Source organism: Primulina huaijiensis, chromosome 11 (assembly GCF_012295235.1).
Source record: "Primulina huaijiensis isolate GDHJ02 chromosome 11, ASM1229523v2, whole genome shotgun sequence".
In the NCBI taxonomy this organism is placed as follows: Eukaryota; Viridiplantae; Streptophyta; class Magnoliopsida; order Lamiales; family Gesneriaceae; genus Primulina; species Primulina huaijiensis.
This window is the reverse complement of record NC_133316.1, coordinates 24,427,225-24,451,376: the sequence shown is the minus strand read 5'-3', so window position 1 is coordinate 24,451,376 and position 24,152 is coordinate 24,427,225. Positions and strand designations below refer to the sequence as shown.

The 24,152-nt window shown below is 36.5% G+C and overlaps 6 protein-coding genes and 1 pseudogene across 8 annotated transcripts; 3 read left to right on the top strand and 4 right to left on the bottom strand.

The window, feature by feature from the left end:
• The first annotated feature begins 144 nt into the window (after positions 1-144).
• Positions 145-1,214, top strand: LOC140988184 (VQ motif-containing protein 9-like). Its single transcript, XM_073457160.1, has one exon. The coding sequence runs from the start codon at positions 351-353 to the stop codon at positions 1,197-1,199; it is 849 nt and encodes a 282-aa protein (XP_073313261.1). The 5' UTR covers positions 145-350; the 3' UTR covers positions 1,200-1,214.
• A 1,314-nt stretch (positions 1,215-2,528) lies between these two features.
• Positions 2,529-3,471, bottom strand: LOC140988518 (non-classical arabinogalactan protein 30-like). The gene is made up of 2 exons (XM_073457519.1): positions 3,165-3,471; positions 2,529-2,985 (listed from the first exon to the last, which is right to left on the bottom strand). The coding sequence occupies exons 1-2, from the start codon at positions 3,469-3,471 to the stop codon at positions 2,711-2,713; spliced, it is 582 nt and encodes a 193-aa protein (XP_073313620.1). The 3' UTR covers positions 2,529-2,710.
• Positions 3,472-6,243: 2,772 nt separating this feature from the next.
• On the bottom strand, positions 6,244-9,142 carry LOC140988582 (serine/threonine/tyrosine-protein kinase HT1-like). Of its 3 annotated transcripts, XM_073457594.1 has the most exons (5): positions 8,755-9,142; positions 8,490-8,580; positions 7,429-8,317; positions 6,759-7,214; positions 6,244-6,653 (listed from the first exon to the last, which is right to left on the bottom strand). In XM_073457594.1, the coding sequence occupies exons 3-5, from the start codon at positions 8,173-8,175 to the stop codon at positions 6,381-6,383; spliced, it is 1,476 nt and encodes a 491-aa protein (XP_073313695.1). In that variant the 5' UTR covers positions 8,176-8,317; positions 8,490-8,580; positions 8,755-9,142; the 3' UTR covers positions 6,244-6,380. The 3 variants fall into 3 exon arrangements, with proteins under 3 accessions (XP_073313695.1, XP_073313694.1, XP_073313693.1); XM_073457593.1 differs by lacking the exon at positions 8,490-8,580 and having other exon boundaries at positions 8,755-9,141; XM_073457592.1 differs by lacking the exon at positions 8,755-9,142 and having other exon boundaries at positions 8,490-8,748.
• A 1,291-nt stretch (positions 9,143-10,433) lies between these two features.
• LOC140988051 (uncharacterized) lies at positions 10,434-11,910 on the top strand. The gene is made up of 3 exons (XM_073456905.1): positions 10,434-10,780; positions 10,915-11,140; positions 11,259-11,910. The coding sequence occupies exons 1-3, from the start codon at positions 10,520-10,522 to the stop codon at positions 11,678-11,680; spliced, it is 909 nt and encodes a 302-aa protein (XP_073313006.1). The 5' UTR covers positions 10,434-10,519; the 3' UTR covers positions 11,681-11,910.
• Positions 11,856-14,394, bottom strand: LOC140988050 (L-type lectin-domain containing receptor kinase VII.1-like). Its single transcript, XM_073456904.1, has one exon. It carries the CDS (start codon positions 14,296-14,298, stop codon positions 12,247-12,249), a length of 2,052 nt encoding a protein of 683 aa, XP_073313005.1. The 5' UTR covers positions 14,299-14,394; the 3' UTR covers positions 11,856-12,246.
• A 1,983-nt stretch (positions 14,395-16,377) lies between these two features.
• On the bottom strand, positions 16,378-17,283 carry LOC140988517 (pentatricopeptide repeat-containing protein At5g18390, mitochondrial-like; annotated as a pseudogene).
• A 631-nt stretch (positions 17,284-17,914) lies between these two features.
• LOC140987934 (probable hexosyltransferase MUCI70) lies at positions 17,915-22,845 on the top strand. Its single transcript, XM_073456699.1, has 9 exons — positions 17,915-18,936; positions 19,355-19,630; positions 19,773-19,983; positions 20,080-20,189; positions 20,271-20,470; positions 20,994-21,097; positions 21,816-22,003; positions 22,090-22,289; positions 22,386-22,845. Exons 1-9 carry the CDS (start codon positions 18,684-18,686, stop codon positions 22,617-22,619), a joined length of 1,776 nt encoding a protein of 591 aa, XP_073312800.1. The 5' UTR covers positions 17,915-18,683; the 3' UTR covers positions 22,620-22,845.
• Positions 22,846-24,152: the final 1,307 nt, after the last annotated feature.

Genomic DNA, 24,152 nt, shown 5'->3' with positions numbered 1-24,152 from the left:
AAAAAGAAAATAAAAAATTACTATAATCATAATACTTATAGCTTTTAAAATCAAATTATTAACTAAGATCTACACAAATATGAACACATAGTTAGTTCTTCTAAAAAAAATATAAACGATATATATATATATACTGTGTGTATCTCAAGAGGAATGTTATAGGAGGAGATACGAATCCAAGAACAATAATGAAAAAGTAGTGGCAGCCTACTACTTAAAGAAGCGCACCGTACAATCCGAAAATCGAAAATCCCTAAATACCAAATCTCAAGTGACGTTTGGCCACTCCTTTTGAGAGGTGGACTGGTCAGAGATTTAGAGTAGATCTTTGTGCTGCTGTATGTCTGAAAATGGATAAAGGATTTGGTTCTTCGACTAGCAACAGCGAAATGTACTTGAAACAAGTCAGCAAGAATTCGCACAAGATTGCGAAGCCTGTGCGGAAGCCTCTACCCGCGGTAGCTGCTTCTGCTGTGGCGGCGCCGATTCTTGAGCCTAATACGCAGCAGCCACCGGTGTATAACATCAACAAGAACGACTTTCGAGACGTCGTTCAGAAGCTCACGGGCTCGCCGTCCCATGAACGTTTTCCTACGCCGCCGCCAGTCTCGCAGCCGAGGCCGTCCAGCTCACGACTACAGAAGATCCGTCCCCCACCTTTGGCCCAAATTGGCAACTGCCCACCGCAGCTGACTCCGGTGGTTCCTCGTCCTCCTAACGATACTGATCAACGGGCAGTGGGGCAGCTCTTACCGCCGCTGCCTCCTTTGCCATCTGTGCATCCGGCGGCGGAGTCACCTATTTCTGCCTACATGCGTTTTATCCAGAGCTCTTCTATCCCATCTGCTCCGTCGCCTTTGTGGAACGGTGTGGCCGCGGCTGGACCTCGTCCCGATTCTCTCATACCTCTTAACGAAGTTGGTCAACGGGGAGCCCACCCTCAACCCTTATCGCAGCTACAGCCAATAGAATCCCCGATCTCTACTTACATGCGTTTTCTCCAGAGCTCGGCAAACACCACGCCTGCTGCTTTGCCACGGTGGAATGGTGTCGGTCCGCCATTGCCTCATTCTCCACCTCCCCACACACAGCAACAGACGCCGCCTGTGCAATCATCTTCTTCTCCGTACGCTATGCTCTCTCCTAGTATATATATATATACCAACTCATTGTTCATGTCAAAGGGCTTATCTATGTGAGCTGAGTCTTGGACTAGGCCTGCACCACGATGGGCTATGTGCATAGGAAGCCCAACGTAAACATCACTTGTGATTCTCCACGTAAATCAGTCCATGCATGTCAATGTATTGCTAATGTTATCTTCTCGAGTATGTTGCACAATATTTTCTTAATACAATTTACCTGACTAATATAATTTACATGTTAATACAATAAATACCCAGATTACATTAAATATAACCAATTGTATTTTCGTGAATCTAATTACAATGCATATTAAAAATAATTCATATTTTCAGACAAAAATTCGGTATAAGGTATAGTAATTGACATTTGTTAAAAAAAAAAAATTTGAATTGAATCGGGATTTATGCTTAAAACAAAAATAATCAATTACGTATAGTATGTGTCCAAGCTCGAGCTAAACTTCTCAATTTAACAAAATTCAATGAGTCTGTTGGTTGGAACTAAAAAAAATTATATCATTTGATTACAAAAGTACTTTTTTAAAAACAACAGCTAAATAGTGCTTTTTAGACGCCATAAATGCTAGCTTTTGGTCTTCTGCTTCTACTTTTATCCAACATTAAAAATAATTCTTTTAACATTTATCGAAACATCAAAATTGTTTATATGCTTTTTTATTTGATAAAACCACATTTAAAAATTGGACTTATTTATTTTTTAAGTTAAAAGTTCCCCATGCATGTGACCAATTTATACTGATCTTGTATGGTACTGATTTAAATTTGTATTTTCATGAACAAAATCTTGTAATTGTTTGGCTTAATCCATGCATGCATACTATGTATGTTGTTCATTAAAAAGAAATTGAAATTCATATACGGCATACCCCTAGCTGCTGAACTAATTGCAGAAGATCAATGGGTTTAGATGGAATTGTGGGGTATTTTGTTTTCTAACATGCCGGAAAACTATTATTTTTAAATATGATCTTCTGTGGTGTATTTCAAATACATTTGCGAGGTTATTTTTAAAAAAAATGTTTGATCCATTTTCTCAAATAAGTCGGGGTTGTTTGGGCATCTTTGTTGTCCAAATTGTTATGAAAACAAGAGTCAACGTAACAATTAATATGATCTATGTGATTATTTACATGGTCATCATCATTTCAAACAAACCTACCCATAAATTATAATGATCTGGTCATCATCATTTTGAAGATGTGTCATCACGTGATTTCTTTATGGGCAAAGTCCAACTGGAACCGGAGAATTGCTTGTGATTGGAATTTCGGGAATTGTCAAATATAACATTCAATATTTGGCGTTGACTCTCCTCGAATTTTATGTATATAAATTTATATTCCAAGAATCTCGCGTTCCGAATGAAAACACTGATATTTCATCATTTATTATTGTTATTTGTTATGGAGCACGTTGACGTATAATCTTATTAAAAACAACAGCAGGACAAAACTAACCTGCGAAACAAAGCAATAATAAACCAGATCATACTAATTCAGACAGATACCAGCTAAATAAAATCTCGAGAAAGAAACGCGAATCAATTAGTGACATTTCCTGCGGGGCTCAAAGGCGAAGGGTCCAACATTGAAGAGCACCAAAGACGGCGTCTCAGAGGATAGCACAGGGGTTGCGCCGCTGGCTCCATCATGGAGATTGGTGGCGGCGTTGCATCCCCGGATGGGGGAGGAGAGTAAGAATACCTTGCATTTATGGGTTTTGAAAAGCGTCAGATTCGGCGGCATGAAGAAGAAATACCCGTTCTCGTCCGTCTTGGCTGTCTCCTTTATGTAGCCACATCGTAGCTTTACCTTCGCTCCTGTACAAAGATCAACAAAGAAAGTGTAGGGTTAAAAGGAAGGATGAATAAAGTAAGAGGATATTGCGAAATCTTTCTGTCTATAATAGCACGCTTTATACACCATGCATCTAGATCTTCGATATATCAGTGCAACAAGTGTGTAAATATTGATGAAGAAATGAAGCTGAATTTATTACCAACAAGAGGTGCAGCATCCTGGAGTGTGTCCTCTCCAACGTATTTGCAGGACTTGCAGTACACAACACCCTGAACAGCAACCTTAGGAGGTGGTGATGGTGGAGGCGAAGGGGCGAGATTGTCGTGAGATGGCACGGGGGCCGTAGCCGGCGAAATATGAATATCATTAGCTAATACTACAGAAAACTGTAGAAGAAGTAGAGCATAAGAAATGAGGAGAAGCCATTGTTTTCGGGCTGTGTGTTGCTCGGTGTGGGGTTTCACTGTTGCACTTGGGAGTGGATTTATAGGGCTCTGGAAGCGCATATTTGGTTTTTTTAATTGTGGCAAAAACTTAAAATGTCAGATATAATTACAACGCTGTTAAATATACTATAATACGAGCATCTCGAGGGAAAAAGACTACATATCTATAATATATAACTATATGATACAATTCCCACGAATAAGAATTATATTAATTATCTCTTGATTGACTGAGTAAATCTCAAGAGTTCACAAGTATAATCTCCCTGAAATGTTATACATAAATTTGTAATTAAACTCTCTTTTTATTTTTGCTTTAGGCTTTCCATTCAACCATAGTCATGCATGAGAGGAGAGTGATTTCGTGAGAATTTGCATGCATATCATGTGCAAAAATGCTAAGAAATCGTTTGCACGGTTTGCTACGCTTTTTGAAGTTTGCAGATATTATTTTACTTATCGATTTCAGTAATTAGATTCCAATGCCTTTAATGAGAATTTAATTATCTGACAAAATAATAATTAATTGTATAGAAAAACGGGAGTTGACTTTGAACGCTTGGACGGGCGGCATTCTATTTAAAATTTTCCGCCACTTTTCAGACAATTGCAACTCAAAATTAATTAGAATTAATTATGAATATTATATTAAATCTCGACTTCCACGTCGTTCTGAATGAATTAATTTCAATTATAACTAAAATAGCGAATCAAAGCTAATCAAGCAATTGGCTTTCTTGTGGTATTCAATTATTGGTAATATCTAGCGACGGATCAAGCAATTTAGCGACGCAAGTGAAGTACTGATTAATTTGTTAAATTATCAGCTCCTTCTATCAATGTCGCACTGGCAAGATTATTTATTTGTTTTATTTTTTGAGAGGGGTAAGATTAATTGTTGTACTCGGTTCATCATGTAACTGGAAGTTTTCGAGATATTATCGCCGCCATTATGTGCGGAGAAAATAACGTGTTCACATGTCCTACGAGGATATTAATTTTAATTTCATGACCACATGAATGGACTTGAGAAAAAATGGTTTATTTTTTCCTTGCAATTTCCTTGAACCCCGCCACAAAGGTGGCCAATGGATCGGGTTGGTAAAGATTGAGCCCATCATGCAAGTAATGAAGATCGGGCATTGAAACATCACCAACAGATATCAAGTCAAGTTTCAGTCACAATACAATTAATGAATGAATAAAACCAAAAGTTCTTGCACCAAAAGTCTAGCAGAAATGAATCTAGAGCGATTCAGATGGTGTAGGAAATTAACTTAATAGATAAACCCAGTATAGATTGCTCGTTCTGATCTTTTCCTGTAATAAAAAATGCAAGATAACTGATGTCACGATTTACGTATCGTTGGCTTGCACAACTTTAGCCTGGAAAAGATGAGAATTTGAATGTAAATTAATTAAGCATGCAATGAAGTAAGTTGTGATGGTCGAAGAGACCAAAAATTTATTCATGTTATATATATTGTGAATGACTCAGCGTCATCGACAGAGAAATAAAAGGCAGAGTCAGAGGGGCGAACCACAGTTAGAAATGTGGTTGGAAAAGCCAAAAAGGGAGATGGTGGCGGTGGTATAATCCGGCAAGCCCCCACCCATTTTCATTATGCCGCCGGAGAGGGCTGCAGACGATGGACTTCATAATCGGGCCGATTTCAGTTAGGACTTTTAATAGTGGCCCAATGTATTACTTTTTGTAATTAGAGCTGTAATACGGATCATGACCACAATATAAAATATTGAATTGGATTGACAATATCCTGTCTTTCCAAATCTAACACAAAATTAGTTAGATTTATCACAAAAAATTAGTGGATTGAGTTGATAATTTCTCGACTTATTAAATAAATTAATGAACACAGTTTCTAAGTTATGCTTGCAGCTCCATATTCTTATGCAGACTTCTCCATAGACGGAGAAGAGGAAAAAATATCGATTTTAAAATGATCAAGACGTATCATGTTGTTTAAAATTTAATTTGATATAAACTTTACTAAACCATATTGAAAATGATATTTCGATCGATGAGAATTATCAGAGAGATATTTGTTAATATAATAATGTATTTAATTCAATTACTAGCTAACCATGTAATTGTTTTGAAAAAAAAACGTAAAAGATGAAAATATCGAGAAATGAAGATAAAATCAAATATCATTTGGGGAAAACAAGGTAACGACCGATATTTAGTCAAACAAATCCAACAAGGTAAAACTCCAAAAATGCCATTTTTCTGCTGACCATGGATAATGGCTTCTACCTAAAACGGATGTGAAGCAACCATGGACCTGAAATTCAATAAATAAGCAGTAATTCCAATATCTTCCATTCCCCTTATTCAACTTCTCTAGATTCAAAGGTACCCATACCTCGGAGAAAAGGCGTCATTGGAGAAATGTGAATGATTATCAGTTGCAGCGTTTCATCACCTTATGCCAAAGAAATTAAACAGCAACAAGGGCTCAATTTCGTGCGAAAGATAATGAATCTACACTTCGTGTATGTACCAAAAACAGCATCGATTAGCATACTTCCCCTGAATAGTCTATATTGATTAGCCTAGTGGTTGGCACAAGAATTTGGATTGCTATAACATTGTAATAGCTCAATGAATTAAAGGAAAAAAGAAGGCAGTGGAGTTGCTCACGAGATTAATACCTGATGTTAAATGGAATGTGCTTTTGCTAATCCATCAGACCGGCTCGTCCGATGTGTCGGGTATGCCGACTTTTAGGCACAAGAAGAGAGAGAGAGAGAGAGAGAGAGAGAGAGAGAGAGAGAGAGAGAGAGAGAGAGAGAGAGAGAGAGAGACAAAGAGGGACTCAACCATAATAAACATCATGATCACATCCAGTGTAGTCTTCTTTTACAAAGGCAATTGTCTAAATGCTTTTGAGCTACATTTGAATTTGATGAAAATTACACCACACCAGTCAGCTCACAAACAGAAATCAAAGAAAATTTGGCTTATGCATGGATGAAGTAGTATGATGAGTAGGACCGAGTTTTTGAATCCATTGAACCAGTCCCTTCTTATGATCTTGACATGTTGGGTTCTGTACCAGATTGAGTGTTCCATCACGAGCAAATGAAGACTCCAACTTCTCTAGTACCTTCACAATCTGCCAAAACTCAGGCCTCTTGTCCGGTTGCAAAGACCAACATAGTTCGATCAAAGCTTTCATGGTAGGTGGGCAGCCCAAAGGTATAGTAGGCCTCAAATTCTGAAAAATCAAAGACATCATTGCTTTAGTAAATATGGACAAAAATTATTCAAAAGGCGAGAAGATGTCAATAATTTTAATGCCCATATTTTCGCCAAAACATGCCTTGTTCACCACAGCAAAAGCAGCTTGTATAGGAGTCATATCTTCATAGGGGACAGTTCCAGCCACAAATTCCCATAAAATGAGTCCAAAGCCATACACGTCGATTTTCTGTCCATAGTGCTTCCTTTTGATCATTTCTGGAGCCATCCATCGGTATGAACCAGGGTCGTCTGCCAGAAGATCACAGTACACCTCCTCACAAGCTATACCCAAATCAGCTACTTTGAGTTGGAAATCTTTATTAATTAAAATATTTTCTGGTTTGAGATCCCTATGAATCACACCATGTGAATGGATATACTCCATTCCTCGTGCAATGTCCAAAGCCATAGAGATTAACTTTTGAAAAGGAAGAGATTTATGCTCAAGCTTGTGCAAGTATGCTCTCAAAGATCCCTCGGTCAAATATTCTGTCACAACGCAAAAGACCAGAGGTTTTCGGCATGCCCCTACAAGCTACATTTCAATATTATTTAAGAAATCGTGAGTTCGGTAGCTTGGATTTAAAAACAAGGATTAACATTAACACCAATTTTCTGAATTTCTGTAAGCAGAATACATCAAAATATCACGCAACACAAGGAAATGTTGTAAGACTTAAATACTTCATCAAAAATTGTGGCTAATTAATAAGCCAAGATCGGAAAACATGTTGAACACATTTGAGCACCTTGAGAACATTTTGATGGTGGAGACGAGACAAGAGAGTGACCTCCCTATTGAACTGCTTCTCTAACCGAGCACCTAGAAATCCATTTTCATCATCATCTGGCACTCTGATAATTTTCACTGCCACAGGCTCATCCACGTAAATCCCATGGTAAAGCTGACTGTGGGCACCATGAGCAAATTTTAACCCTAAAAATAACTTCGAAAGATCAATCATATGCTCATCTGCAGCATCTACAGAGGTGACCCTTCCCCCACCATGATCAAAATACTTTGTCCATGCTGACTCCTTACGGCTCTTAGACTTGTCGTGAAACTTCATCGATGTGAAATGCCTAAGAGGACTATGGTTTCTTGCAGAATTCAGAGCAGGAACCTTGGTTTCACGAGAATCTTTATGGAACAAATAACCAGGTCCAGTCTCGTTTTCTTTCCTTCGTGGATGTGGAGTCGAGAATCTTTTTTGATTAAACCTGGCTTCCCTGAAAGAATCAGAAAGCTTAGTTTCTGGGTGAGGTGATACAACCCTCGGCTTATTTATGTTAGGATGTTGCTGAATTTGGATGGCATTTGCTTCTAGTTCGGGATTCACCGCAGCTGGTTCTACTAATGTGGATTTGACACGGCCAGATATTCGAATGGGCTGAACATTAAAAGGAGCCGAGCTCAATCTTGAAGCATTCAAACGGTGATATACAGTGTGAGAGAATTTAGTTCTTCTTATCCAAGAATTAGCTTCTTCATCCATTGTTGAGATAAAAAATACTATGATTCTTCCACCTCCAAATCTCCTAAAGATTTCACAACAGTCCAACTACAGAAATTTTTCAATCCCATCAAAATATGAAGAGAGAAGAATCAAACTCCACCTCCATCAGACATTAAGAACCCTGAAATAATATCAACAGTAAAAAAAACATATATACATCTAAAAACCAATAGCCATTAGAACAGAAATCCGTGAAACCCTTCACATATGAATCTTTTTCAAAGCCAAAAAAAAGGTTTCAAATGTGTATTGCAGAAAGACGAAACCTAATCGATCGAATTTATGAATATTACATATAAGCCAACCGAACACTATTCCGCACCACATCAATCACACAGACCAACCCATATCAGCTACAAAGTAAATTCCAGCTTCCTTCGACTCCTGACAATCTCGCATAAATTCCCATACAGAATGGCAAAGATAAATCAAAACCAAAAAAATTGATCAGCATATTCAATTGGCTTGAAAATAAAGTAACACCCGTCATTATACACCTCATTGGCCAACAAAAAAAATCATTGTTTTCAAACACGCAAAATCGGGATCTTGACTCACCTTAAGGGTATATCTTCCATCATATGCTCTCTTATTCTGGGTAGTTGCCACCATTTTAAAAAAAAAAATATTGTGTTGAATTGTTGCCACCAATTAAAAACACATCCTTTGAAGAAAGCCCGCCGATTCAAATGAGCCAAAACTCCACGCAGAGTGATATCCTTTGAAGAAAGCCCGCCGATTCAGGTACCATCCCATATTTGTAATCCCAAAACACGAAAAAACTATATGTGAATAGAAATATACAAATTCTATTCTATAGGAAGAAACGGAGAGTGATATCTTTGTGGGCCCGGTGAAGTAGGAGGCTGATGGAGCCAGACGTAGTCCCAAAGTCAAGGCGTAAGAGAGAGGGAATAGGCTGAGAATGTTAATTACACACATGAAACAATACAAAATGTCCGCGTCAAAGCGAATTCGAGTTGCAGGTAAGTGGGTATGTCTATTAAGAGAAGGCGCAAAAATAAACAGATCAATTTTATTTATAATTAAAATAAAAATAATATTTTTAACGTAGTCGGATTGAAGATCTGTCTCATAAAAATTTAATTTACAAGACAATTTCACATAAATTTTTGCGATTATAATAAATAAAAATAAAACACGTGAGAATTTTATTCATTCATTAAATGGTACATGTCATGTTTATTCAAACTTAGTTTGGGGCACGAGACAACATTTTTTTTATCCGTCAATGTATTATATCACATAAAAAATGTAATTTTATGTGTTTATGCTTGAAAGTTTTCGTTTTTTGATATTTTGAAATTGAATTTTGAGCAGCAATAATTATTTTTATGAAACATCAGTATCTTATATGTATCATGGATAGATTAAGATTTGTGCATTTAAATTAGAGGACGTTTTATCTTTCTTTTAAATACGTTATTTGAACGTGTCCTTTAACAATTTTCGACGTAAGAAAACGTTTCCAGTCACTAATCACAAAACTCCAGATTTATTTGACACCAAACTACAATTTAACGGGCTTGATATAGAATCGTTGGATCTTTCCATCCTTCGGGCCCAAAACAGTAATTGACCGAACTGCCGGTAACAACGTTTAAAAGGCCTTCTAAATTTATATTGGGCTAAAACCCTAATTTTAGACTTCAATATATATTAATTTATCATCTTTATATTATATATTTTTTATCATCTCGTCACACAAACGATGAAAAATTTTAATGTTGAAAAATACAAGGGGTCTACTGCCTCTCTAGATCCTTGCCTCCTGGGAAAATAATTTTTTGACAATAATTAGCTATACATTTTGTCATAATTTATTTTAGTATTTATAGGTACTATAATGGTAAGAACACCTTTTCATAATGCAAAATACATTTAAATAAATTTATTTTTTTTTTAAACATTTACATGATATATTCATGAAAGAAAATATTCACAAGTATTTTATAAAAAAAGAATATTTTTATTTGTATTTTTATGAAATTAATATACCGCCACGTTTGATTAAACATTGACATGGTTGGTGGTGGCCCGGTTTTCTCGGGATTACTTCAGTATTATTCGAGTTTATCTAAAAGGGTCTTCGATGTCCGTCAATGACGTGGATTCTCCTCCGAATATTTTATTTAAACAAGGGCACAATAATATTTTAAATACTAATTAATTTGGATATACTCATTTACCTAGCCCATGCATATAAAAAGCCTGTTATTCCTCCTCCCTCGAATATATAAATCCCCTGATCACCGTGAAATAAATTATAGATATTTATATATATATAGGTTTTCCCGGGATTATGGCTAGGATTCCCGTAAAGCACCGGATTCTGATGTATGGCAGCAGCTCAGAGATCGAGTCTCCCGGTGACCCGGTTGCGATTGATTTTTCCGATACAGTTTTCGAGTTCTTGAGCCAGGAATCCGAGGGATCGTCGTTGACGAGCAGTATCGATCATGAAAAGGAGGAGGATGAAGAGGGAGAGAATCGAAATGAAACCGGTAATGGTAATGCTGAAGATAATGATTGTTTCTGGGAGACCCAACATCAATTGTTACAAGTAAGTCGATACATTTCATCCGTCTTTCTTTCCAAGGCTGTGTCAAAAATTTGATAGCCAATGATTGAATGAAGCCCTTCTTGTTGATGCTAACTAATAATACTTTTGGGTGGAAATTGGTGTGTACGTTGCAGGGTATAATTTGCCGAACAAGTTCTTTAGAAACAAAAGTCCGACATATTGCCAGGGAAGCATTAAAAGAAGCGCAACTGTCAGGAAATATGTGTGCCTGCGACAGAGAGCTCCAAATTGGTTGCCGGAGATGTCTGATGGAGGTGGTGCGCCGCAGCCTCCATAATGCTGGTTATAACAGTGCGATTTGCAAGTCTAAGTGGAGAAGTTCGCCTGATATTCCATCAGGTATTAAAATAGTACCTTTTATAATCTTTACATCTCAATAGTAATCTCTTCTCAATGCTGAGTTTGTTTTCTTTGATGATTATATTTCCGATAAATGTTAAGCCGATGCTTGTTGCAGGGGAACACGCGTTCTTGGATGTATTGGACAACTCAAATCCAAAAAAAGAAGTACGAGTGATCATTGAGCTGAATTTCCGGGTTGAGTTCGAGATGGCCCGAGCAAACGAAGAGTATAAAAAGCTTATCAAGAGGCTACCCGAAATGTTTGTTGGGAAAATCGAGAGGCTACTGGGATTGCTAAAGATTTTGTGCGCTGCTGCTAAGAAGTGCATGAAGGAGAAAAAAATGCATATGGGCCCGTGGAGAAAGCATCGTTACATGCAAGCCAAGTGGCTTAGAACTTGCAAGAGAACGGCGTTTTCTCCACCTTTGTCGTCGGGGTTTTCAGTCCATCTGGCCCCACCGACGGTATCCACACTCACCGCAGATATGATCGACAACTTTACGAATTTGCATAGGTCCGTGGTTAAAGTGGGGTGAATTTTGGGAAAGTTGCAAGTTTTGATCTACAGGAGAGAAGTTCAGATGATTGTAAATAGTGGTGTCCGATTACCTTATAAGATCACGTCTCTGTTATAAGATGTAATCGGACACGAGGCCTGCAGATGCACCACCAAGGAACCAAACCATATTAATGAAGTTGAAGAGAGGTAAATGAAAATTGTACCACCAACATATGTTCATAGTCAATAATGACTTGTATTTTGTTACATCGTACAATTACTATGAGATTCGCTAGATGAATATTACTCCTCCTGTACAGCCAAAATCCGGAAAAAATAACATGAAGTACAAACACAAAGATGACAAATTTTCGCACATAAAAAATTTATCTATCAAGAAATAACAAATTTCAAAGCCAGACTATTTCCACACAATGCTATATTGAATTTGCAGATGAACATCGCTTGTTTCTACATCAGCGCAAGTGCTCAACCATTTCAACTCAGAGCTAGATTCACTGAAATTCCCCTACAAATTCAGGTCATTTTTTTGGAGCAGGCAACGAAAACCAAGATTCAATCACATTAACTTGTTCAGAAGATTCACCTACCTTGTACTTGAATACTAGACCAAGATGACAATGAAGAAGACAATCCCTGTCTAATCTCTTCAAATGTTGGGTGTGACCCCGAACCACACTCAAACATCTGATGATACATAGACCAGATATCTTTAGTTTTCATCTGTTCTAGGAGATGTATGTCCATATCCTCATTCTCAGGTTCATCGACCTCAGTTTTCCCTTCAAAAAATTTCACTATTTGTCTCATTGTTGGCCTAGCATTTGGTTCGGGGTGCACGCACAACAAACCTAAATGAAGCAATCTATCAACTTCCTCTTCATTGAGCCCTCCTCTGTCCCTTAATCGTGTGTCAACCGAATTCATCAATTCCCCTCTTCTGAAGAGTTCCCACACCCAATCCACCAGTGGTGTCTTGCTTCCTTCTATCGGTCTTCTCCCACAAATGACTTCCAAAATCAAGACTCCGTATCCAAATACGTCCGTTTGAGTCGATGTTCGACCACTCTTCACAGTCTCTGGTGCCATATACCCAACCGTTCCCACCACACGTGTTGTGCCAGCCACCTTATCATGATCATGCATCCGAGCTAACCCAAAATCTCCTAGTCTTGCATTCATGTCTTTATCGAGTAACACATTGCTGGCCTTGATGTCCCTGTGTAAGACTTTAGATTCCCAACCGTCGTGCAAATAAAGAACACCGGAAGCAACTTGCTTTAGAATTCGAATTCTATCTTCAAAACTTAACATTTTGGTCTCATCACATTCAAACACACATTTGTCAAGACTTCCATTTTCCATGTAATCATACACCAAAATCAGGCTTCCTTTTTCTTTCTTGCACCAACCTCTTAACCCCACTAAATTTCTGTGTTTTAATCTTCCGAGGCTCGAAATTTCCGCCAAGAATCCCCTAAGCCCCTCGCTGGTTTCATGAGAAATGCGCTTCACTGCAATCTCTGCTCCTCCAGGCAATTTCCCTTTGTAGACTTTCCCATTTCCGCCTAGTCCAATTACATTTCCATCTGAAAAGCTCTTCGTTGCCGAATCAACCTCTTGATAAGTTAGCCTATGTGGCCAATATTCCAACTCCCAATCTTCCATTTCCTCTCTTTCCCTTCTTAATCTCCTATTCCTTCTGATCCACAAAAAAGCAAATAAACAAGCCGTGAACACAAACAACAAAAGTCCCACTGTCAACCCTGCAAAAAATCCTTTGGTTTTATAGATTGGGGTTTTTGGAAGCTCGAAAGATGGCAAACCCGAAGTGATTAACCCCTCACTCAGCGAAGAATTCAAGTTACTGAAACTCCAAGCCAAAATCTTGTGACCTTGAATCAAAGTTCCTGTAGATGATGTGAAACCAACATACATTTCATCCTCAAGAACCTGAGAAAGATCAAGTGAAACATTCAGCAAAGGTTGATTAGGCTTTTTCATGCCCACAGGCGCCATAGTAACATTAACGAGACTTTCAGCAAAATCGATCCAAACTTGGTAAACTTTTCCATCGTTAAGCTTCAGTTTCTTGAATGAGTTCTCGCCAGACCAATAGCCAGCTTCATAAGCTGCTAGGGATTTGAGGGAATTCACATTAATACCAACATGGTTATCATTAATATCATCAAACTCCTGATTCTTGAAAACATCAAATTCAACTCCGAATACATGAGTGCTGGGGACTTGATTTGTGAAATTCAAAAAACCCAGATTTTGCGACGAAACAGCACCTTCTATTCCTTCAAACGGCACAAACAAGAACACGATGCCGTGTCCAGGGAGTCTGTTTCGGTACGGCGCCATGGAGAAAATAAAAGAAGTTGAGAAGGGAAGAACAATCGATGAATTGGGTTGTTTAGCGGGAATCTTCTTTGGGTACAGAGCTCGACCAATGGAGTTCTCTGTGTCGTTTGTAAGCGAAAGAATCCGAGATTTGATTGTGGCGTCGCCAAAGAGTGACACATCGGAGGAATCGAACCCATTATACAGAAAATCGATGGCTGAAACTGAACGCATGCAAAGAATTGTTACAATAAATAATTGAAGAAGCTGCTTTTCTTGTTTCTCCATGCTTCTCTAATGGAGTTTATGATTGATTATTTTCAAGGAGGAGGTGGTATCTAATCTAATCTAGTCTATCTAAATGGGAAAGAACGAACAGGTCATTTTGAACGCTACAACCATAGTCAAAGCTTGTGATATCAAGTTATACTTAGGTACGCGGCTTGCATTTATTATTTATACACACACATACGTGCATTTAAAATATTTTAGGTTACATTTTGAAGGAACGAATTTTATTTTAGAAATAATTTGATATATGAATTTGAAAGAATACTTATTTTGTGTATATATAATTCAGAATGCAATTACTTGATATAAAATGAATTCAAAATTTTCTTGATAATTCAAAAAATTTAAAAATCAATATATTTGGATGAAATTCTCAAATTTGTCAATCAAAGCATTAACTCGGTGTTATAAGTCAAAATTTTAGAGAAGTTTTTATAAGAGTTTTTCTTCTAAATTAATTGGGAATATCATGATTCTTTGTTAGGTTAGAATTCTTCCAACGGAAGTGAATTAGGCAAAGTTTCCGAAATACATCAAGAAGAATTTCAGTTTAATATTTATTTCAGGATTTCTTTATATTAATTTATTTTTAATTCATCTTACAAGCTAGTTTTATTCTTGATTTAATAACTTTTTTCACGGTAAGCCAACTCAAAATGAATTTTCTATTATACAAATTCAATAAACATAACCAAATTATCATGTCGATTTGATTTTGAAAACGTATACGACCCTACTAATTATTAATTTTTTTTAAACTTATTTTGGTGTATCAATAAAGTATAATTTTCGAAAAGAATTAAGTCTATTTTGACGAGTATACCTACCTACGATTTATGGTGGTGTGATTTGACCATTTATATATGAATTAAAGGACTTTATGAATATTTAAATATTTGATGGAAATTGTGGAAGCCTTCATTAAGTGCCAGTTGAGTATGGATAAAGCTTAGTCACATTTCCTCCCAGGCTCAACTTGTACTTTGACTCATCCAATCGTTCCCACATCCCATTCACTATTTGAGCTTAAATTTTCTTAGTTTTGAATTTTTTTTTTGTTTTTGCATTAATCATAATTTTATCATACTTAGTGTTTGTTTGAAGCTCACAAAAGTATATTTATTTATTTTCTTTTATAATGAAGTGTAAGTTTAATTCATAAAACGTGGTATTTCTTATCCAACCAGGTAACAATACAAGTTCAAATTGATTTGGCTCCTTCGTTTTTTTTAATTATTATTTTTGGCCTACTGGTTTATGACGGTTTAGCTTTCTTTCCCAAACTGTGAGGTGCATTCTTAAATTAAAAGTGTCTCTTTTACATGAAATATTAAAATGAAGTATATATGATAGATAACTCCCTAACTTATACGTGTAACCCCAATCCACACACATCATGAAAAAAGATCTGATGAGGACCGAGTGAATTGGGTGATAGATAGGTGGGCAATTTCACTGTGTCGAGTTGTTGGGATGAACAAAAAATGATAGCACAACAAAGTATATTCAAACCAAGCGTTTTTCTCCCAAGAAAGATGATATTATCCTGAAAACACAAAGATAACCACGTGAATGAGCGTCGGAGGGGGATCCAGCATGACCACTAAGATGCTTAAGTTAGTTGGTATGAGAAAGAAAACAGAGGAGCCAAGGAAATATTAAAAAAATGATGCGGGTAATATATGAATGAATCCTTTTATTCTAAACAAACCTGGTATTTATAGCAATAAAGTCAATGATGACCTTGTTTTCAGTGCACACTTACTAATTATGGCAAGATGGTTACTCATACACTGCTGTTTGACACCTTTTCTGATATGTCAATCAGTCTCTTTAACCTTGCCACATCTACGTGATTTTGACAGTAATGATTATCGAGATAAGGTGTCACATGCTTATGTATTTGAGTAAGGTGTTGTTATCGAGGCGACCCGGGTAGAGAGCCATCACCCGGACATTCGTCTAAAAGCCCGGGCTCCTGGTAAATACTTGGGGGCATGATGTCACGAGTAACCATTTGCCCGACTAGTACCAGAATGACCAAAAACCCCTCATACATTGATCCATGACCTGAGATCATCCGGTACCATGAACTCGGTCTTCCTGGGTATCAAGATCAATGCAGAAGTCAACCTCGCTATACTTGCATAAATTTTCAGATAAACAATTAAGTGTGTTTACATCTGGCACAAAACCTTCGTCATCTTCCTAACCAACCCTTTAGCTGATTCGAGGTATCCTGCATTAAATAAACCATCAATCAATATATCACGGCTACGGAGGATTGAATATATCCCTTTGGACTCAGCTCCTCCAGAAAGTATTGTGCCTCCCTCAACTTCCCAGCAGAGCGGCAGCGTTAACAAGAATTGAATAAGTCCTCTTATCAGGGACAACACGTTTGCGAATCATTCTTCTAACCAAAGCATAAACCCCCCTGGAAATTCTTGCATGCACAGAGAGCGAAAAGCAAGGAATCGTAAACTTCCGTCGTTTGTGGACAGTTAGAATTTTTAAGGCAATTAAATAGTTTAAATGCTTGATCAATGAGACCCCGCTTACCATAATGTTCAATGATAAAAGAAACAACAGATGGAGAAACTGCAATATTTTGTTGACTTTTCATGTTGTGAACAATCTTCCACATGGTTTCCCAATGGCGGGTTTGAGCAAGGGTTTTTTTAGGAGCTCCTAAAATTCAAGGGTGTCTGGATCATAATTAAGGTGACGAATTCAAGCCCAACTGAAGAAACGGAAGGATTCAATTCCACAGTTACATCAGCTACGGAGGACACGTACGGTACAAGATGGCACTAGTATAGCATCTAAAATTGAACTTTTATTTAATATTTGATTCTTTGGGATCTCTCTATTTCATTGCAAAATTTGTAGATAACAGCTACTAACATGGTAGACAAGAGAGAAATGTTTTGGTAGGCTTTCTATTTCAAGATGGCATGTCATGTGTCACAATAGGACCATGACTTAAAGCCTAACAGTTTTGGATACAAGGTTGTTCTTCAAAATAACTCCCAACCTTAAATATGCACTTAATAAATGGTGAAAATGAAAATAACAGTGATATCGTGAGCGTAGGAGCTGGAATTAAAATTTTTGGATAAACAGAAAGACATAAAAAAAGATGTGGTTATGAATAAAATCAACAAATGTTAGCACTTATTAGAGTAAAATATATATTTTTTGAGAAAATTGTGAATATAGATGCTCAAATTTCCCCCATTTCACACTACATAGTTTTTAGAAGACCAGCGTCTTTATTTAAAAAGTCAACAAGTTTGAAAATACACTGGTTTAGGCATTTGAAATACCCTCCTGAATTCAACTAAAATAAAGCTTTAACTGTATATGCTAAGCAAATTGCTTAGTCGTAGTTTAAAATCAATTTAGTCTATCTCATTTAATTAAAAAATATGTTAAAATCGTACATTTACATCAATTATATCTTAAGACTTTGTTTAACATAAAATTTTAATTAATTAACATGTAATAATTAATTAATAAGTAATCAAAAGTAATGGATCCAGCATCCATAAATAGGCAAAATTGGCGATCTTTCAAACCATAGGCCAATATAGGTGCCAATAATTGTCTTCCCTGCCGTCCCAACACTACACCAATCGCACTTCGCTCGCGCGTGTTACCCACGTCCCGATTTGCTTCCATAATACCCAGTTTCCACACCAAAAACAATACAAGTAAAATAAATCATTTTCGGATTGGATGGACTTGAACCCTAAAAATCAACCCCTTCACGCATCCTCAATTCTGGGGTCCTGTATTTGCTTCGTTTTTTATTTCTTTGATTTGATTTATTCCGCATCGAGGACATAGTTTTTTCTATTTTTTTTAAAGACGAAGATATCATTTTTTTGATTGGTGGAACGGTATTGTAGACTAGAGAGTCGTGATTCGATTCAATTTATAGTTGTTTGTGTTTGATTTGCTATTCCTTATTGCAATTGGAATTTTCTTGGCGTTCTTCACAAGATCGAACTCGCGTTGTCTTCTTAGAGCTCAAGGCTCAAAACTTTTACTGTTATTTTATTCTGTGTATCGAGCTGTTGGCATTGTATTCAGCAGTGAATCTAGTGAAGTGGGTTCGGTGAATTTACCATTATTTCGGTTCTTTAGGCGCAATTGGATTGTTTTAAGTTGATTCATGAAGCTGAAAGTGATAAAGATTTAATCTTTGGAATAATTTCTATGATCTTAGCCTGAATTTGGATGTGTGGCAATAGAGGAATCATTATTCATAGACAAAATTTGTCTTTTTTTTATTTAATTCTTGGGCATAGTTTGGTTAGAGTGAATGAGAGGAGGGAGGAGATGAGCGGCGAAGTTTGGCGATTGAGGGGACAACAATGACTACAGGGTCATTGGGTCTTCGATCTTCGGGAAGTTATGGATCTCTGCTGCAAATTCAGAACAATTCTGTATCATTGCCAATCCAAACTACACCACCAGTTTCATCGAGAAAGCCTCCCAAGATGCTTAAGGAGAAGGAAAAGTTGTTCCACTGGATCTATAAATTCGCCCCTCGAAACAAGGTTGGAATGCTGCTTTTATCTCTGGTTTCCGCAGCAGTTTTCATCTGGGTGTTGTATGTTGGCAAAGGTTTGGCTTCCTCTTTTTCTGTCATTATTGTCTTTTTTCGGGCCTTTTGCTTGCTTTGAATGCTACTTGTTGCACTAAAGAAAGTATGTGTAACGCTAAATAAGACAAATCATGGCTTTTCTATTGATTTAAAAGTTCATGGTTGGGAATTGGGTACTGAACCTGGTGTTTCAAGTCATGCTATGGTCATTCATTTTGTTAGTTCGCTAAAAAAATTCAGGCTTCTGATTCATATAGTTATCTGTGTGTACTTATGCAAGTTACACTGTGCGCCATAATTATAATAGACCTATGGTTAGAAACAAGCTTATTATAAGCCAGCTTTCGAATCTGATCTGATTGAATTCTTTTGATTTTGGGGATCAAGATGTGGGGTCGGTTATGTGTTACAACAATGAATACTTTTGGGTATCTGCAGGTGAAGATGCTCAATTAACCATTATTCCAAATACAAGTATTGAATTCGGGCCAATCTCAAAGCAGAAGGAAAAGGATAGTGTTGATGGAATTCTCTCTCCTCAAATTGAAGAGGTGCAAGTAATTGCAAATGTAACTCTTCAACCTCTTTCTCTGCTTCCAACTCCAGTTCCTCCTCATGTTTTTTTTACTGGATACAAACTCCCTCCTGGGAATCCGTGTGAGCATTTTACATTGCCTCCACCACCAGCTGATAAGAAAAGAATCGGACCACGTCGTGAGTTGATCACTTTATCATTTTATTTGGGTTTTAATTTTTTATGATCGTTATCAGGAACAGAGATGCACTCTAATGTTGACATTTGTTTTTTGACCGAGGTGTTCCTTTTGATGGGTTTTTTGGGCTTTTGCACTTGCAGCATGTCCAGTATGTTACCTACCAATGGAAGATGCTATTGCTCGAATTCCAAATGCATCATCATTTTCCCCCGTTCTTAAAAATCTTACATATGTTCATGAAGAAACATTAACTAAATCTGAATTTGGCGGTTCAGAATTTGGTGGTTACCCTTCATTAAGACAGAGGAACGATTCGTTTGATATCAAAGAGTCCATGAAAGTGCACTGTGGGTATGATGATAGTGTGCTTAGTCTGTATATTTGGCATTATTTATCCCTCTTGCTTTTACGAAGCTTATGTTTTTTCTGATGTTTGGTGTGCATCAGGTTTGTAAAAGGAGCAAAACCAGGCCAACACACAGGTTATGATATTGATGATTCTGACCTTCTTGAGATGGAAACTTGTCAAGGAATTGTTGTCGCATCGGCAATATTTGGTATAGGCCCACCGACCTACATGGAGTTTCCCTTTGATCTTAAATCCTTCTGTATTAATGTAGAAAATCATTCTTCACCAGGGAACTTTGATGTAATACGTCAGCCGAAGAATATTAGTGATTATTCAAAAGACAATGTCTGCTTCCATATGTTCGTGGATGAAGAAACAGAAGTTTTTCTCAGGAATTCGAGTGATATTGGAATTAATAAGAAAGTTGGGCAGTGGAGAATCATAGTCGTTCAAAACCTACCTTACACTGATCCGAGACGAAATGGAAAGGTAAATGCTCCAAAGGCTAACTAGTAAAAATTTTTGTGCTTGGGCAAGTGTTTTGTGTGTTCAATGTTGTAAGTTAGAAAGATCACCACTTGTCATTTGTCACCATGACTATTGTTCTTTTGGTTATTGACCTTCTATGATTGATTTAAAATAGAGTTAGCCTATTGATCATTTGAAGTTGATCCTTATTGCCTACTCATTTTTCCAGTTCATGATACTATGCTTGAATTCAGGCAAGCAATCTTAAGCCCATTTGTCATAAGATAGTTTTCTTCCCCCACTGATTTCTTAGAGTGATCTTTAATTTTTAAAAAGAACCGATATCTTTACGTTTTAGAGGCAAACTGTAATGGAGGGGTATTACGTAGTTGTGGAACTAAGTAATCTTTTTGAAGGACTACAAGGTTATGAAGCTTAAATCATCTGAATTTCATTCAATTATCTGTTGGCTCTCTCATTTTGTCTATTCAGCCTTTTAAACAGTGTTTGACTCTCTTTAATTAAGTTTTCTATTTAATGACAGATTCCAAAACTTCTACTCCATCGACTTTTCCCGAAAGCCCGGTACTCGTTGTGGGTTGATGCAAAACTTGAGCTGGTTGTGGATCCAGTTCAAATTCTGGAAAGGTACATCTAACATAGAACATTAGTCATATAGGTGGTAGTTGGGCATGCAATGATGTGTTCATTAGTGGTTTTATCCAGGTTATCTATCTGGTTACCATAAGAGTTCAGCCAACCTTTGACAGCATGCATCCCTTCTTTTCTTTTAATGATAGAGATGCGCTAAGTAGGTAGAAATTGTTTTGAGACTTATAAAATCTGGTGGATCATATGACTTAGGTACTCCAACTTGTTTCATAAATCTTTTTGTTGTAAACAGTGCGAAGGTCTGATTGTCTTATGGGTCTTGTAGTTGTATGGACGACTCATATTTGTTTACTAGTAAGTTAATGATGGATTTCGAACCTTACCACGTTACTGTCATGTTGGACTGAGATATGGAACTCCACGTAGCTGGTTCTTGGTTTCTCTTGTTTAACGAACTATTTGCCAGTTTTCATTGTACACCCTTATCTGGCAAATAATGGATTTAATGGCAGGTAATACTTGCTTGAATATCTCTTATAGTCCATGTGCGTGATGATTTTTGTGACGTAACTTGGTAGCATAATCAGTGGCTTTGCAAGTTTATCACTTTGTTGTTTTCCTTCACTTGAGTAAGTTGGTTGCCTACTTGTGGATAAGGTTAAAATAATGAGAATTTCTACTTCGATTAATTTAATTGCAACTTTTTTCTTCCTGTGAACAATTTTTCAATGAGTTTTCCTTGAATATAATTCAGGTTTTTGTGGAGAAAAAATGCAAGTTTTGCTATATCAAGGCATTACAAGCGCTTTGATGTGTTTGTAGAAGCGGAAGCTAATAAGGCCGCTGGGAAGTATGACAATACTTCTTTGGATTTCCAAATTGAATTTTATAAAAAGGAGGGTTTAACACCATATTCTGTAGATAAATTACCCATCACCAGCGGTAGGGCAATGTTTATGATGGTTTTTTTACGTCTTTTCTTCGGTTATAGCCTGCTAATTTATATCTCACTAGCCTTCATTTTCCAGATGTTCCAGAAGGATGTGTTATAATAAGGGAGCACATTCCTATCTCCAATCTCTTTACTTGTCTTTGGTTTAACGAAGTCGACCGCTTTACTTCCAGAGATCAATTAAGTTTTTCCACCGTGAGAGACAAGATTTGGTCAAAAACTAATTACACTGTCAATATGTTCTTGGATTGTGAAAGACGCAACTTTGTCGTTCAGGTAATATCGGTTGTGTTCTAAAGATTTGTCTAGTGTTCAATTCTCACAATGTTCCTTTCTGGCTCATGCAACTTCACAAATGGCTTACTCTTGCAGGGGTACCATAGAGACTTGCTTGAGCATTGGGCTCCTCCTCCGCCCCTCGAAGCCATAGTTCATGTTCCTCCTCCGCCATCAATAACCAAAGAAAATTTAAAACAAACTTCGCCCGACAGTATAAGTAGTCCATTCAAGAAAATTTCCACGAAGCGAGGCATCAAGAAATCCAAGCGTAACCGGAAAATCATTGCTCATCAAAAAGATATGGGTAACTATTCAAATTTTGGGTAGATGTTTCCTTAGTCTTTACCTAGATAATTTCGAAGATTAGTCGACCATGGGGCTGGGGAAATTTGCAAGTTGAGAGTAGCAGTTATGTTTCTCATCGGGTATTGCTTCTCCTTTTCATTATTTTTATTCATAAATAACATGTTTGTCCATTTTTTTATGTACATAAACCACATGGATTTGCCACCAGTAAGCGCCTGGCAAAGGTGGTACTCCATTTATATCTCTACCACATATTCTCTGCGCAAATTTTTTGCATCATGTTTCTTGGAATGAGCCGCCCCGCTGATTTGTTGCTTCCCAGCGATGAATCAGTGATATTGTGATAGCAGATTTCAATCCAAAACTATGCTACGAAAAAAAACTCACCAGAACCTGAAACCATGTAGGGGATTTTAATGAAAAAAATTGAGTTCGTAAAAAATAAGTAAAAATGTGTTGTGTTATGAGTTTATTAGGAAAATTTATGGGTATAAACAATATTAAATTTAGCATGATTTATAGGGTTGACGAAGTTTGATGTTGGACAATGTTATGTTATTTGATTTTTGGATTTTGAAGCATGATCTCAATCTTTAAAGGAAATAATTAAAAAAAAAAAAACCATTGCAGGTAGTTGTTTACATATGCAATCGAGTGAGGTAATCCGGTCTACATTAGATGAATTTGAATCCCCCGTATCAAAAGAATTCAAGCTAGTATAATAAATTTAAAATATTTTATACATTTATGAATTAATCCAAACATAATTTTGTAATATTTTTAATTTAACTATGAATCAACTTATTTAGAGAGTGTTTACAAAAGTTATATTTTAAAGAAGAGATTAAATTTATAAATTTTGAACAAGAAAAAAACCACAAGTGAGTTGTATTTGAAAATAAAAATGAAATTATGAAAATTGTTAATGTAGAGTGTTTGATATTGCTCTAATGCTAATTTTTTAATAAATATTAAAAATATCCTCAAGGAAATGGTTGTTAAAGATATAGTTTGATAGTGCATTGAGAACGGTAGATTAATGTAAATGATAATTTTGGATTATACAAGAATATTGGGGTAAGAGTGTCCAATTTTCTTTTTATTCATTTATCAAAATATCAGAATTATAGGGACCAACTTTAGGATTTGAATTAAATGAGGAAAAACATAATCCAAATTTGGAGTTATGAAACACTAAAAATTGATTTATTTTAAGCGAATTCTTCGCTTTTACCTGGAATCTTATATTTTTACACTCATAATATGAATTATTAAGATCTTATAACAAATTGATGTTATCAAGTGTTTCGAAAAAAAAAAAGTTACTTTTTTTTGTATAATTTAAGATCTTTCAAAATGACTTTTTTAAGGCACAAAATGACATTATTTTTAAGATTATACAAACTCTACTTGTATCTATCCACATCGACTTGCCATATACAAATTCAATAAACACTCAATTTTTTTTAAAGGATAAACACTTAAATTTTAAATAATATATAAAATAAAATCCTATAAGTTACTAAAATATTACATAATTCTAATAATTCATAA